We start from the raw sequence: 16,206 nt of genomic DNA, 5'->3' as shown, positions 1-16,206 counted from the left end.
AATAGGTACTATAGTATATCTCATTATCTTCACAATAGTTGTTCAGTCAATTAGGTATGGCAAAATCAAACCAATAATAGACCATTGTAAAACCAATTGAAGGAGAATATTGAATAGAGCAAAATGATCATTACAAAACATAAGAATGAAAATGACCTTTGCCCTCAAACAGAACATAGAAGGAAATCCCTCTTATTTGCTATACTATATGGTCATTCTCCCAAGAGATGCTCTGAACTCTGTCCCCAGTCACTGATGGGGATAGGGAGGAGAGGGTTGATTCTCAGCCTGCACGCTGGTAGGCTCACGGGAACAGCTGACTGGTTTTCCTCCCAGTGGTACCAGGGGCATCTACCAAGAGGGCAGGCAAATTGCTTTCTCGTGAAGCCACCTAAGTCCAATTGGTGATTTTTGATTGGGAAGTTATTACTGAAAGATATCAACTTATATCAGGCATTATTTTTTGTTGCTGATTTCCTTTTCCCCCCTCTGTTTGCTGAATTGCTTACCCTATCTGCTGTAGTCATCCTATTACATATTTTTGGCATTATTGCCTTAATTGCTCTTTCTAGGATATACTTGATAATTTTGTTTCATTGCTTTTTAGGTTTTTGAGACAGGGTATCACTATGTAGTTCAACCTGGACTTGAACTCACCAAGTAGTACAGACTGGCCTCAAACTCCCAATGATGGTCTTGCCTCAGCTTCATGACTGCTGGGATTACAGGCATGCCCCACCACAGAGAATTTTTTGTAGTGCTGATTTGGTGGTCATTTATTTGTTTAGGTGCTCTTTTTTCCATAGAAATTTCTTATTTCTTCATTAATTTTGAAAGAAAGTTTCGGAGGATATGTAAGTCTGTGTTGGAAGTTGTTCTTCTAGATCTTGAATCTGCTCTGAATTCTCCTTGCCTTTAAGATTTGTGTTGAGAAGTCTGTATTTCTAATGAGTTTATCTTTACTAGTGATTCATTGCTTTTTTCTAACAGCTTTTACAATTCTGTCCCTGTGTTTGACTTCTGGAATTTTGACTATGTGATGTGCAGAGGTTCTCTTTTGATTTTGGTTATATGGGATCCTTTTTTTCTCTCTTTCTTTCATTTCTTTTTTTTTTTCCACAGTGTCTAGCTGGCCTTGAGCTCACTTGGTAGCTCAGGCTGGTCTTGCATTCGCAATGAACCCCCTGCCTCAGCCTCCCAAGTGCTGGTATTACAAGGGTATACCACCCCTGAACTAATGGATTTCTATATGCCTTACTTATCTGTCTGTTTCATTGTTTCCCTTATTTGTGGAAAGTTTTCTGGTGTTTTTTTTCTGCAAGGCAGTTTTTATATCCTTTGTGCTGTCTTCTGATTTTTCACTTTTCCAATTAGTCTTCTTTGCATCATTGCTAGTTGTTGGATCCATTTTCCATGTTCTCTCATTTTTAAGGTATGTCTGAGTAATTGAGTTTCGAAAGCATCCCTATTTTCTGATGGACCAGAACCCACACAAAGCCAGACCCACATTCTGCCACCAGAGAGAAGCTTTATTGGACAAGGGATGGAGTGCCTTGTGGACCAAGACAGCCGCTGTTTGGCTTGGGGAAAGGGCTTTTTAAGGGTTGTTGCAGGGGAGAGGGTGAACATTTGCAGGTGAGCCAGGTTTGAGCAGCAGAGAGTGACATAGTCGTCGTCAGGTACCCTCCTGCGCCGGGTTGACTTTTGGGGTTGGAACAAGTTTCTTTTCTTGCAACCGAAGCATGAATAGGCTCCGAGGGCAAGGCTGACCCTTTATCTTCTAATTTGGAGATTCTGTACTCACGTTGGTCACCTTGCTACTCATTCTCTCTATACAGTTTTAACTTTCTGGATTTCTGTTTTGAGCCTTTCCATGGAGTTTAATTCTTTGCCAAACTATTCATTCATGTGTGTTTTTTTTGTTTGTTTGTTTCTTTATTTTTTTTTTAGCTCGGCTAGCTTTTTATTAGTGTCTCTATAAACTCCCTGATAGTTTTATTTCCTCCATTAACTGAATAAGTATAACTTCAGTGAGCCTGCTGGGAATTTTATTGATCTGTTTTTAAATCTTCTCTGTTACCCCGTTAAATAATTCAGCTGTGTGGGTTTTCATTCCCTCCCTCCTCTCAGTGTTCCACAGAGGCTTTGGGAGAGTTGAGAGATTGGGGAGGCATTTTGTTGATTTGTTTTGTGCTTTGGTTTTCAATCACATATAATGGAAAGTCTTTTTTGCTAGTAGAGAGATTTTCCTAGTCTTCTTTTCAGTAACTCTCAGGTTTTGGCTAACTAGAGACCTTTCTTTGCCTCTTAAGAAGATCCAACCACCTCTGTTCATATGGGAGGAGGATGCAGTGTAATTGACCCACCACCCAGTTCTCTGGAAATGGATGAAACATTTTTACAGTTGCAAAAGTAATCTAGGTGTTGGTATATAGAGAAGACATTAATAGCAACAATGATGTGTTCCTGGCAATATCAAATAAATCCACAACAGTAATATTATTTAAGACATCTGGATATTTGATATGCCATAAGAGATAATAATGTATCGCCTTTAACCTTATAAATTTATAATTGTAGCACAAACCAAATATTGACATACAACAAATATCTATAAAATGTGATAATTATACCTCCACTAATGATAGAAAGAATCTGAATAGTAGTAATACACAGTAACTATTTAATGATTCATAAAACTTAGTAATTATACCATTAAAGACATAAGGAGTTGGGAATGGGAATAAACAAGGAGAAAAATTTGAAAGTCAATGGCAGGAGATGAGGAATGAAGTGAGACACAGGATCCTGTGAAGTATTAGAAGTATATTTATGGGATTAATTAAGGGAAAAAACACAACAAAGATAAAAGGAAAAGGAGAAAGATATAGAGAATGAAAAAAGGAAAATGTGTAAGAAAAAGTAGAAAGAGCAACAACAATAAAAAAAAGAATGAAGGAAAATTCCCCAAACCTTAATAAATCAGTGAAGAAGAAAAAGGAAAGAAAGAGACAGAGAAAGAGTTCAAAAACAGAAAATAAAAATTCTAATTTTGCAGGCGTGGTTTCCTTCCAGGTCTGAAGTTTTAGGGTCCAGTAAATCACAGTGCTTTTCCACCTAGCTTTATAACAAGTGGGGCTGGGAGGTGCCTCCACTATCCCAAGTCCCCTCTACTAACTCCAGGCGGTGGCACTGTCCATGCCACGACATGTCCTTGCTCAGATTAGCAGGTAGGAAAGGCAATCAGACCTCACATCTGTGTTGGATGTAGGCATCAGGGTAAGGGTTCAAGTATTTAATACTGGCACTTTCAAGCTCGACCTTGTTTGAATGTAACTCACCCAGGCCTGGTTCTCCTTTTGAAGGGCAGAGCCTGTGTCCTGCCTGACCTGAGTTTAAATGTTTTAGGGGAGCTTTCTACTCAGCTCCCTGTCTGGGGCTATTTCTACTACTGTCTCTCATCCAGTCACTGTGAAAAAGCAACTCTGGGAGCCCTGAAGTATTGGTGTTTTCCAATTGTTCTGAGTCCCAGACTTAAATAATCAACTCCTTCACGGGATGGTGGTTAATTAAGAAATCTCCAGCAGGCACTTGTGCTGGAGTTCCTCTCCGGCTGTTACTTGCTGTGTGACAGGAGTGCCCTTGAAGCAAAACTGTGCTTTTACAGTTCACCAGCAGCCATGGCCTCCACTGCCATTTCTCTCTGGTTCTTGCAGCCTTGTATCTCTCAGCCCTGGCTGCTTACCTTGCTTCTGTGGAGTCATGTTCCCTTCCTTGTGAGACAGGTGCCGGAGTGCAGACTGTTCCATTTTTCCCCCTCTGTGTTGTGTAACATCTCTATAACTTCTCTGTAGCTTCTAATTTTCTTATCAATTCCTTCCTGATTCCTGGCCTTCCTCCTTCTCCTCCTCCTCCTCCTCCTCCTCCTTCAACATTTCCTCTTCCTCCTTCCTATCCCTCTCCTCCTTCTTCTTCCTCCTCCCTCTCCCCCTCTTCCCTCTCCTCCTCCTCCTCCTTTGTCAAGTTGTTATTTTCCATGCCTAGATTCTGGATCTAAGAGAGGCTGGAGTTGCTTTTTTTGTTTTTTGGTTTTTTTTCTCTCTTTATGAAACAGGGTCTTGCTATTATGCAGTTTAGGCTGGCCTTGAGCTCACTTTGTAGCCCAGGCTGGTTTTTAATTCCTCCTGCCTCAGCACCTTGCGTATTAGGATTACAGGCGTGTGCCACCATGCCAGGCTTGAGGCTAGATTTTGCTACTGATCACCATTTTGACCTCGATAGAACATAAAACTTTTGATAGAGCTAGTTTTTTTTTCCTTTTTCCTCTTACTGTCCTTCCCCTCCTATCCTTTCCTACAAATGAGCTAATAACTTGTAGAACTGTATCACATCTATCATCCCACATAGACCATGAATGTAGGAACTAATTTTAATTCCAGAACTCATCACATAGTTTGCACTAAATAAATCTAAATAAATCTCAGAAAGTACTATAACTCACAGTAAAGAGTTTCTTATAATTTACTGCTTTCATTCTATTTACTAAAAATGTTATTTTCATACTTCACTGGATGAGTGCATCTGTAATGGTTGCTACATTGTGCCAATTTGGGGACTGAGAAATTTAAAGCTTACCTAAGTGACGCGGCAGGGGGCCAGGATCCTCACTGTGTAAACACCTGGAGCCTGTAAAAGGGAAAGCCATGGAAATGGTGTGGGTGTGTAGCCTGCTTACAACGTAAGAGGAAAAGAGGCCTTCTCCCCCACTATTTTTGCCCTTGCTGCTTTTGCCATCTTCTGCCACCTTGAAACATAATCCTTGTATCATGCCACCCTGCCTGAGAGCCAGCTGATTATGGACTGAAACCTCCACAAACTGTGTGCTAAATAAATCTTTCCTTTCTTACTTTTGGGTGCTGAGGATTTGGTCTCAGCAACAGGAGAAGAGTAACCAAGACACCATCATATTTAAGAAGGAATGGCCATCATCAAGAAATCAAATAATAGGGACTTCTGGGAGAACATGGCGGACAGATAGCAGATACTACGGAGGCTCTCTGAAAGGCTTGGTTCAGAAGTCAGGAATGGTGCGGACTAAGGAGACATAAGCCGGTAGAGATATGCTCTGCTGACTCAGGAACGAACTGGGCTGAGAGAAACCAACTTGGAATGCAGTCCTGGTGCTAAAACAGGAACAGAAAAGCCTTGGTGTGGAGGCTAGACCCCGCGCCATTGGAAGCCGCGATTTGGGTTTCCCGCCACGCCGCGGCTGGCTGCCTCTACAGCGGCTCGGCAAGGAGAGAGATGCGCAGAAGCTCTGAGAACGGGAGTCTGCAAACGGAGTCGAAAACAGGACGGGCAGGGAGGTGTACACTGACTTGTGGTGAGGTGAGTGAGAGAAACTGACACTCTACCACAGTTTGACTCCAGCGGAGGACTTTCTGGGCTCGGGCAGTCCTGAGGGAGCAGGGCGCGGTGGCAACTCCAGCCACACATTCCCCTCTCAGACGGGATTGGTGAAAAGTGCCTGGCCTGCATGATGCTGCTGGCAGACTCGGTAGGCTGGCCCAACCCAGATCCCAGAGCCTGATGGTGGCCCAGAGGGGCGACTCCCGCGTAGGCTGCCTAGTCCATAACTCCCTGGTGCGCTGCGGTGGGCGGGAACACCTAGCCAGCGCAATTCGATCAGGCTGTAGCTGACAGGGAGGGAAGCTGGGCCTCCTATGTAAGCTTGCATATATAAGGAACAGAGAATATGGGAAGAGACAGCAACAAGAAAGGCTCCTCGGCCCCCAATTCTGAGAAACAGGCAATAGCGGACACCGCACCAATAGACATAAAGCGCCATATAGAGAGCCTCATAGACCAATTCAGGAATGAAGTTATCAGCGACCTGAAGCTAGAAGTATGCAGAATAGTTAGAGAAATGCTAAGCACCACCCAGGAAAAAACAGATGGTGGAATGGAAGAACAGAAAAAGAGGGGAGAATTGTTTGATGGAGAAAACAGAGAAAGCATAGAGTACGTGAAGCAGGTTCAAAGGGACTATCAAGAAACTAAGAAGTCTATCCAAGACTGGCATAACAGCTTGAAAGAAACTAAGGACAGACTATCTGAACTGGAGGGCAGACTTGTAATATGGGAGAATGAAATGAAAAACTTCTTAAAAATAACAAAGAAACAAACAGCAATAATACAAAGACAAGAAGATGATAAGAGGAGCCATAACTTAAGGATTAAGAACATAAAAGAAGAAGTAGGGACACAAACAAGTGAACTACAAAAGCTACTCACAGAAATAATCCAGGAGAATTTTCCTAATTTAGCAAAAGGTAAAGATACTCAGATGTATGAGGCATACAGGACCCCAGCTACCTACAACCTAAACAGGGCAACACCCAGGCATATAATAATAAAAATTCCAGAAATTCAATACAAGAACAGAATATTAAAAGCTGTCAGAGACAAAAAACAGACCACTTACAAGGGAACACCCATCAGAATTACAGCAGATTTCTCTGCACAAACCATCAAATCACGAAGAGCGTGGGGGGAAATAATTCAAGCTTTGAAAGATAATAATCTCCAGCCAAGATTGAGATATCCTGCACAACTGTCCCTGGAAATTGATGGAAAAACAAGGTGCTTCCAGGATAAAGAGGAACTGGGGGAATTTGCAACCACCAATTCAACTCTACAGAGAGTATTGCAGGATATTCTAAAAAAAGAAAAATACAAAGAACCCAGAAATAGTGGTGGGGAGGCCACAACGAATGGAGCAGAGAACAAAATGAAGAAGACAAACTGACAGCTACTGACAGAAAAAGAGCTCAACAGAAATGAGACAGAGAAGATTGGATGATAGGAACAGCTATTTTGGAGAAAATGACATCTTAATAGGTAATACTGATTTAGTATCATCTTGTTTTGAAGTCTCATCTAGCTTTTGTTCTTCTGTCTCCAATGGTCTAAATAGGTTGTATCTTATTGGATTTTGTTATGTACGATAGTATAAGCAAAAACCTTTTAAAGACAAGGAGATTATACAGAAACCATTGTTCATTTTCTGTTAGTTGATCCTAAATACTCTGTAATGCTGTCATTCTCTTAAATGGTTTCACATTGTTTTGATATACTTAATGCTACAGTATACGAAGTTGTACTCAAGGACTTCAAGGAAAGAGTCAATATGGTAACTACTTTTGGGTCGGAATTATCTGGTAGTGAAACACTATTTTGCTTAAATGGTTATGTTTTGATCTGCACTGTTTCCCTGTTATGCCCTCTTTTATCCCAATCTCCACTCCATTATTTAATTTTTTATTTTTATCTGTTTAATTAAAGGGAAAAAATAGCAGGATATATTATAGTAACCCACTTTGACTTTCTATTATCTCGATTTGAAGCCCTGTATTGCTCTCACCATCTTGTTTTTGACTGATGTTCCCCTATTCTGTTTTGCTGGATAGTATCAGGTTCAAAAGTTTAGGCATCAGCTGTGAAGATAATGAGATTCATTATAACGCCCATTCTCGTTGACTTTTATCTACTTTTGAAGACCTACAATGTCTCCAATGGTTTGGTTTTGTCGGTTTTGTTCTTTACTGTTTTGTTCAATTGTATTATAACTAATCATATAGGCAATTCTATTAGAGATAGCAGGAGGCATTATGGTAACCACTGTTGATCACCTTGTATTATGTTTTTACATTATCTATTATGTCCACCCTTTTGACTTGACCGATTCTGTTCTGTTATGTCACATTTGGTTTTACTCTCTTCCAAAAAAGTAATAAGAACCGTGGGAGCAATGAAACCCAAAATGTGTAATAGTCATTGTACTAAAGAGAGGAAAAGAAAGTGCTCTAAACTATATAACTGCATGTATATTTAAGTGTATAAGATAGAAAATGATATCACAGAGTTTTATTGTATCATTGAACAGAACTGTTTGCAGTATCATTGTTGGAATGTCCACTCTACAAGCTTTAATTTTGTGACTTGAACAATTATTTCTAAGATGGCAATATGTAATCCATTAACTAGTGATTTCCTACTGTTCATTTTTTTTCCTGTAAATCTGTATAACTTGTACCCTTTCACTGTTTTTTTTCTTTTCTCCTTAAACAAAATTTAAAAAAAAAGAAATCAAATAATAACAAAAGTTGGCAAGATTGCTAGGAAGAAAGAACTCTTCTACATTGTTGCTAGGAATCTAAAACTAGTATAACCACTTTGGAAATCAGTATAAAGTTTCCTCAAAAAACTAAAAACAGAAATTCTATGTGAACCAGCTATTTCCTGTCTAGGTATCTTTCTGAAACAATTAAAGATATTATATTACAGTGATACATACATACTCATGTTCAGTGCAGCACAATTCATAATAGCTACACCTTAGTAGTGGCCTTTACGTCCATCAACAGAGAAATGGATAAAGGAAATGTGGTATTTATGTTCAATGATGTACTATTTTGTCATAAAAAGATACATGAGTCATTTATAGGAAAATGAATGCACCTTGAGACCATAATGTTAAGTGTTATGAATCTGATACACAAGCTTAAATATCATACGGCTTCTTTTCTATGGAAACCTAAATCATAAGTAAAGAACAAAATAAAAGATGGCTAATAGGAAGCAGGGAAATAGATGTTTCTTAAATGTGAATGGGATCAAAATATGGAAACAATGAAAAGGAGATAAAAAAAGGAATTAAGATGTGTTACATACACATACCAATGCAACACAAGGAGTGTAAACATTATGTATTGTAAATAGTACTACTAAAAAACTGAAAAAACAAATATTTGATTACCTTTTAAACTCAAAAATAAATTTATTTTTACATTTTTATCACCATATTTTATTAGTGCCAATTAATTTTACAAAATATTGAACATTATTATGCCATTTTCATATATGCATATAACGAATTTTGATTATATCCATCCCAGGCAAGAAATTTTGAATGTGAAAATTATTGTTCTATATTTATTTTGGGGAGTAAACTCTGTGAACATCTATGTGGCCTACTGTACAAATAAACAACTTTCTGAACTCTGTTCCCTTAAATTTAGTGTTCTTTACTTAATGTTCTGAAACATTCCTTTGCCCACAGATCCTTGCAAGTGACCAAAAGTCCCCAGATTTTAAGACCCACCATATTCTTTTTCCAATATTTTATTTTCAATATTGTTAGTATCATAGCCTCAAGGGCCCACTCAAGAATATAGAACTCAATATATCTATATATCTACAAATACAACACAAATAATGTATTAGATATTCTGAGGGACACTTCATGCTTAAACCATAACAGATAGTATGAAACATTATTTCACTTTTCTCATTAGCTTTGTGACAATTAGTATGTATTCAGGTAGAGATTGGCCCTCCCTAATCTGGAAATCCAAAATCTGACATGTTCCAGAATCCAAACATTTTTGAGTACTGATATGATACCACAAATGGAAAATTCCACACCTGACCTTATATGGTGAGTTGCAGTAAAAACACAGAAACACTGTAAAATTTGTATAAAATATTTAGGCTATCTATGGAAACAATGATAAACTTTATGTATAGGCTTGGTTCTCATTCCCAACGTATATTATGAATATGAAAATAGTCAAACGTTTAAAAAATACAAAATCTGAAATGCTTCTTGTCCCAAGTATTTCAGATAAGGGGCACTCAAGTGGTATTTTACAGGTATGACCCTAGGTTTTAGTTTATCTGTCCATCTGGTCCATTATTCTTTCAACCTTTAATCTAAACTCAGAGCTATTTCTTCTAGTCCTCTTGAGATAAAAAGGCATTAGATGTCAAATCTTCCACTTAGTTCCCTGATTCAGTGAGTTCCTCTGTAGCTAACATCCTTGTTACAGATTGAGTAGTCATCCTGTCTTAGAAGGCATTTTCTGTCTCACACATTTGTCATATTGAAAACCAGACACTTCACTCATGCATATCATCATCTTCTGTTGGACCTGCCTCCAATATTTTCAAGCCATAGTATTTCTAAAAAGATCAACTTCTTTTTCATTATTGAGTTATTTTTTCTAGAGCTATCCTCTGCAACCAAGAATCTTCATCCTTTAAGTCTTTAAATTCTTCACTTCTCATATCCAATTTTAGAAGACAAAAAGTTGTTTAAATATATAATAGTTCTATACTTTCAGGAGTGAGCACTTTCATGGCTTCTGAGAACTGCTCACAGCGTTCCTAATAAGGACACTATAATAAATAGTATGTAATTTCCAAGTTATGAACACAGCTGGAAAGAACCAACTATAGAAATGGTTCATTACACTTTAGTTATCCTTGCCATCAGTATGACCATGTGCAATGGCACTACCTGATGGCTGCCTTAAGAATGTTTACATTATGAAATTGACCTATAGTTTTACCTACATACTATTGACTAGAAAAGATTGCCTGGAATCTGCCATTGCTACTTGTTACTACAAAAAAATGAATTCTGAAGAAAGAGAAACAAAGTTCTCTTTGTACACTGAGTTGCAGGCAAGCCTGTCTAGAGAGTAGACTAGGATCACTATGTACTGAACTTTATAAATATGTCAATTTAAAAAGTAAAAATCAAATAAAAATAAAAGATATTAGGAAGCTGAGATTTTTAATGTTCCCTGGAAAGTTTTTTTCTTTTTCCTTCAACAGAAAATATCTGTTTGCCCTGTGATGTCCCATAGTAATCACTTAATAGACTTCAGTCCCAGTGTAAATGTTACCTTGACGAACATCAGCTTTAGCTCAGTTTAGCACATTAATCAGTTAGTTAGCAGAATTTCAGGAGAATCGGAAACATTAGTGAGTTCTAATGAGTGAAAACAAAGATTCCACACTGGGCTAGCCTGGGATACAGCGAGTCCTAGGCTACCCTGTGTCACTCGAAAACAAAATGCAAAAATAAAAACTCTTGAATACATAGGTTGGTTACTTTATACTCTTTAACCTGCTTGAGCAAGGTGTAGCCTGTTCAACTAGAGAAAAACACTGGCAGGATTGGATGAAGTTTCTTCAAATTCTGTTTCACAGAGGTTTGTACTAATTCTGAACTTGTTCCAGGAAAGGTGCTGCATACTCACTTTGGAAACCACATTGAATTTTTTTTTTTTTTTTAACAAATGTATTGCACTAGGGACTCAGCTAAAGGATAGAAACATGATTATTCTTTTCCCTTGGATATTGTGTTCACCACTAAGGACATTAAAATGCAAACAATCTCTGTACTAGAGAGGAAGTTTCAGGATTAAACCATACTAACGACCATTTGTTTAGGAGATGTAACTCAATGGGGAAATAGCCTCTGGTATGAATCTGTAACACATTGTTTCTAAAACTTCACTTATTAAACATTTATCCTACCTTAAAAATTTTTTGCATAAGTGTAAATTTTAACATTCTCAAGCTTACATTTCTTTCTATAATCACATCACTTTGAGAATGCAGTTCATGATAACAATCTCAGAAAGAGATTTGATTAGAACTGCAGAAGAACAGGCATTATCTCATATCATAAAGCTTATATTAAGTAGAGAATTTAAGACACTTCCAAAATTAGTGTCCTTATTCTTTTGTCTAATGCAGCAAATTAGGTAAAAAGTACACTGTTTTCTATTTCTAAGTTGTCTTTTCTATGAAAAGAACCTTATAATTACTAGCCATCTGTATTGTGATGGGTAGACTTATACAATAATTTCTTGCTCGAGTTATAACATTTATATTTATGTCAATATAAATGTTTGTAACATTTATACCTCTATTTTCCCAAAAGTATAAATGCTTAAGAGGTTTATTCATTGTGATCCCCTTTTCCCTTCATGTATAAAAGAGAAACAAAGCCATGATTCTGTTGCATTCCTTATTCAAACCAAGAATCTGAGTTTTTGTCTCATTTAAATTCATAAAGGGGGTCAAGGATTTAGCTCAGTGGCTCAAGCACGAAGTTCTGAGTTCAATCCCTGGTATGAAAAACAACAAAAAAATTCACATAGGTAAATAACAGTTCCTTTTGAGAATGGGGATCACATAAACTTTCACACAAGAGATGACATGTAAGATGCTGTGATAAAAATGGCAAAATTTTCAAAAGCAAATGGCCAAAGAAAGAGTTGGTAGAGAATATTTTTGGTGGAAGGAGTTGTAATGCCTTGAGAACAGGAAATAGCCTGGGATTTAGCTTAGCTGCATAAGTGCCTTCCTGTAAGGAAGTCCAGGTCCTGAGTTCAGTTCCCAGTACCAAAAACAAACAAACAGCAAACAGGAAATACCTTATATTCAAAAAGTATTGCCTGAGCCAGGAATGGTGGCACACACCTGTAATTCAGGACTCAGAAAACTGAAGCAGGAGGATCACTGAGTTTGAAATCAGCCTACGCTACATAGTGAGTTCAAGGCAAGCCTGAACTGTATAATGAGACCCTGTGGGAAAAAAAGATTTCCCATTTTAGTGTAGTAATGAGTGTTAGTTGGTTATTGAAAGAAGCTGAAAGAATGGATAGGTTAGAATGCTATATCAAGTATTGAAGCATTTTTATTTTAAAATATAAGCAGTGGCATGCCATCAAATGTTTGTGAATAAGAGAACTATATGATAATGTCATTAACTAAGAAATGTGAGTACGAGTAGGATGGAGGGTATGTCGAAAAGAGGAACACCTGGATACAGAGATACCATTTAGGAAGTTACCTGAAGGGTCTTCGTGAAAGATGGCAAGGATGGTGGTAATGGAAGGGTAAGAAAATCAAGAATTCAAAACATTTTTAAAAAGCTCACTTCTCTGGAAATGGAGACTGACACAGAGGACTGGATATACTTATAGGTTTCTACAAGAGTTTGCAGCATGTCTCTCTTTTAAAATTTATATTTAGTTACTCTGTATACCTATGGAATGTTTCAGAGATGCAACACTGGAAAATGACTTCAATGGTCACTTGAAGCTTTTTTACAGTTCTATCATCTGGGATTGAAACCCTAGTATCATAAATATGACCTATTTGACAGCAAGTCACCCATGAAAATAACCTTACATTCTATCTTTTCTCCTTTCTAATGTAGGAGACTCTAATGTGCTAACCCTGGAATACCCATCTTCCTTCTCATTCCAGTTAGAATGTCTCTTCCAACTTTGCTCACATCCCAAAACATACCTGCATGAAAGTTGTAACCCCTTTCTTACTCATGCTGAATGAGTTTTGTCTTTTCTGAGACCTAACAACTTCACCCTAGAAGATGCTTCTTTCTCTCTTTCATTTATTCATCCTGAATCACGGTTTCCATCTTCTGAGTCATTTCTGTATTCCTAATTTTATTATTTTTATTCACCTTTATGCTTCACTCATTTTTATGGCACACATTTTGGGTGATGTTTTTCATGAAGGATCCATTAAGAAAATAAGTTGTACAAAGTAAGCCCTTAGTGGGTTAGAACAGTGAGATAAAAGGTGGTAAGTAATTTTATAGCTCAAATTTGATAAAAGGGGCTCAGCCTTAGCATTAAGTTCCAAATTGTTATCATTCACATTTAATTTTAGAAAAGTTATGATCATGGAATATGTATCAACCAAATATACATGCCAGTTAACCGTATTGTGTCATTTTCCATGAGCTGAATTTTATGTACTTCCAGGCAGCTTCGGTCTCTGATAACTGGTAATATTTCTTGTTGCTCATTAGCATTTTTATTTTTTTAAATTTTAAATCATCAATAAAAGTTTAAAAGCCAACACCAGTTTACAAAAAAAGGAAAGAAGAGAAAAACATGTACATTCCTACCTATTTTATCTAAGAAAGAAAGCGATATTCTCTGTATAGATAAGACTGAACTGGGTATTTTGAGTATGCATTGTTAAGATAAGCAGTCCTATAAATTGAGAGGACATGATATGAAAAGGTTATGTGAAGTTTTTCTTCAAATGAGTCTTTGTTTTTTTAGTTCTGAGACCTGAACCTGGGACTGACACACTGAGCTATATCTTCAGTCCTTCTTTTTTTTTAACTTTTTATTTTGAGATTGGGTCTTAACTACAACTCTAAATTGCTCAGTCTGGCCTCAAAATTGTGATCCTTCTACCTCCCAGAGCACTGAGATTACAGATGTCCACCACATCTAGGTTCAAGGGGGTCTTGAAAGAAAATATGTAATAGTTTTTTTTTTAACTTGAATCTTAGTTTCATGGATTTTACTTTATTTGATTTATGCAAACAGTCACTAGCTTATTAAATGTTATGCGACTATTTTTATGAGGCAGGTATTATGTTAGGCACAGGAGATACAAAGTAAAGAGTGTGGAAGATCCCTCTGACTGTGGAATTACTGATCTAATGGCAAAGAAATATATATACAATCATAAATTTACTGACTTATGTTTATTGAGGTCCTATTATGTGTCAGGCATTGTTCTAGGCATTGGCAAAATAATAATTACTGAAACTGATAAAAATCCCTGCCTTCAAGGAGCTTAACTTCTGACTGTAATAAGTGCTACAGAAAAGTAAAGGCTGCTATAAAAACCCATTCAACATTTGCCGCACAGATACTTTTGGAAATGCCTCAGAGACAGGGCTGGAAAACTGCCCCCTGCTCTGTTTCCTTCAGAGCAAGTTCAGGAGTGTGAAACTGCAAAGTGTGAGATTGAAGGAACAGGAATTTATTTACGAGAAAATCGGTAGAAAAGATGCTAAGTTTTATATTAACCAGGGGTCTATTGAGCACTGTCCTAAATTCTCTACATGTCCTAGAACAGGCATGGAGTGTTTGTGTTGAGAAAACCCTAATCTGGAGGCAATCAGGTCTGTCTGTGGTGGAGTCATATGAGCACTGGGCAGGATGCAGCTTGCTGAACTGAGTTGATGCAGAAGATTCATAGCGTATCTGCCTGCTTGCTCCCTGCAGTCCTGTGAGAGGTAGACTGTTTTACACTACTACCAGTGAAAAGCCTGAAGAAAAAACACTATCAGAAAAACATTATTTGGAAGAATAATAAAGGAAATATCTTACAACATAAGATAAAAAGAAATAAAAGTAATAAATTAAAAATTAAAAATAAAGGGTAGATGTTGTGTAGGAAAGAAAGGGACAGAAATCTTCAATTGTAAGATAATCAAATAAAACTTTCCTGCATTTAAGGAACTCTTGAAATTTTTGAGCAAATGTGTTTTCTGTGAACCAGGAATCTATAGCCTACTAGATTTCTGAATTCCAAAGATAAACAGTATTTTTCATAAGCTTTTCAATAGATTTAGTTATTGTATTACACACTGGTTTCAAAGTTTCAGTAATAGAAAGAATCTTCTGTTGATGTTTTTAAACCAGTACTCTGGAATAGCATTCACATACATGTACACGTGAGCACTTGCACGCGCACACACACACACACACACACACACACACGCACGCACACACGCAAATGGTTTTAACAAATCCACAGAGATATAATGTGATTACTGAGTAACTGAGGCTAGAGGAGGAAACAAGGAATGTTGGGCACGAAAGATCTTTTTCTAGGACATTAGAAATGTTTTTAAATTGAGTCATACCAATAGTCACATAATTGTTAATTGCACATAGCAACTATTGAAAATATAAGAATTATCATCAGAACTATCCAGAAGAACATGGGGAAATTTTAAAATTTGTGCAGAAAATAAATGGAAAGAAGCCCATAGACAATTTATAATTACCATCAGTAGGAAATTTGTGGCCACGTTTTTAAAAAAAGAAAAAAATCACATTAGCATAAGACTTCCAATCTGCAACACTGGAAGCTACATGATAGTGCAACAATGCTTACAGGCATTTGAGAGAAAAGCTCCATGATCCAAGAATCTGAAGTGAAATTCATTATCATTTATATGCAAGAGCGGAAGAAAGGATTTAATGTTCATACACTTATAAATATATCCTCCATGTGCCCTGTTATAGGAAAGGAATGTCAAAAGAATGCAGAACCAGAGCTTACATATCAAAATAGAAAGAGATGGCTTGAAAAGAAGCGATGAATTGAATGAAGAATATAAGAACTGAAACTACCTAAAGCCTCACAGCTTGACATTACCATTCCAATAAATTTTTACCTACTGAGGTAAAATTACAAAAATTTAAGAATTATTTCTGATTTAGGGAACTTTCTGAAAATCTTTTTATAAATGGAAACTAGTCAGGTAGCCTCATCAGAATAAAC

At 37.2% G+C, this 16,206-nt stretch overlaps 1 protein-coding gene across 3 annotated transcripts in view; it reads right to left on the bottom strand.

Annotated features, from left to right (window-relative positions):
* LOC134473830 (uncharacterized) overlaps positions 1-16,206 on the bottom strand; it is an 82,232-nt gene that overhangs the window by 50,892 nt on the left and 15,134 nt on the right. Inside the window, exon 1 of one of the 3 annotated variants that reach the window (XM_063239508.1) lies at positions 4,636-4,926. The exons of 1 other annotated variant lie outside the window; for it this stretch is intronic. In XM_063239508.1, the coding sequence (XP_063095578.1) occupies positions 4,636-4,828 (193 nt within the window). In that variant the 5' untranslated portion in view covers positions 4,829-4,926. Of the gene's footprint in view, positions 1-4,123; positions 4,927-16,206 lie in introns of those variants that run through there. One more of the 3 variants, XR_010044293.1, reaches the window with a different exon arrangement.

The sequence above is a fragment of the Cavia porcellus genome, unplaced genomic scaffold (genome assembly GCF_034190915.1).
Source record: "Cavia porcellus strain 051 isolate PalLab524CR breed Dunkin Hartley unplaced genomic scaffold, mCavPor4.1 scaffold_28, whole genome shotgun sequence".
Taxonomy (NCBI): domain Eukaryota; kingdom Metazoa; phylum Chordata; class Mammalia; order Rodentia; family Caviidae; genus Cavia; species Cavia porcellus.
This window is presented reverse-complemented; position numbering and strand designations above follow the sequence as displayed.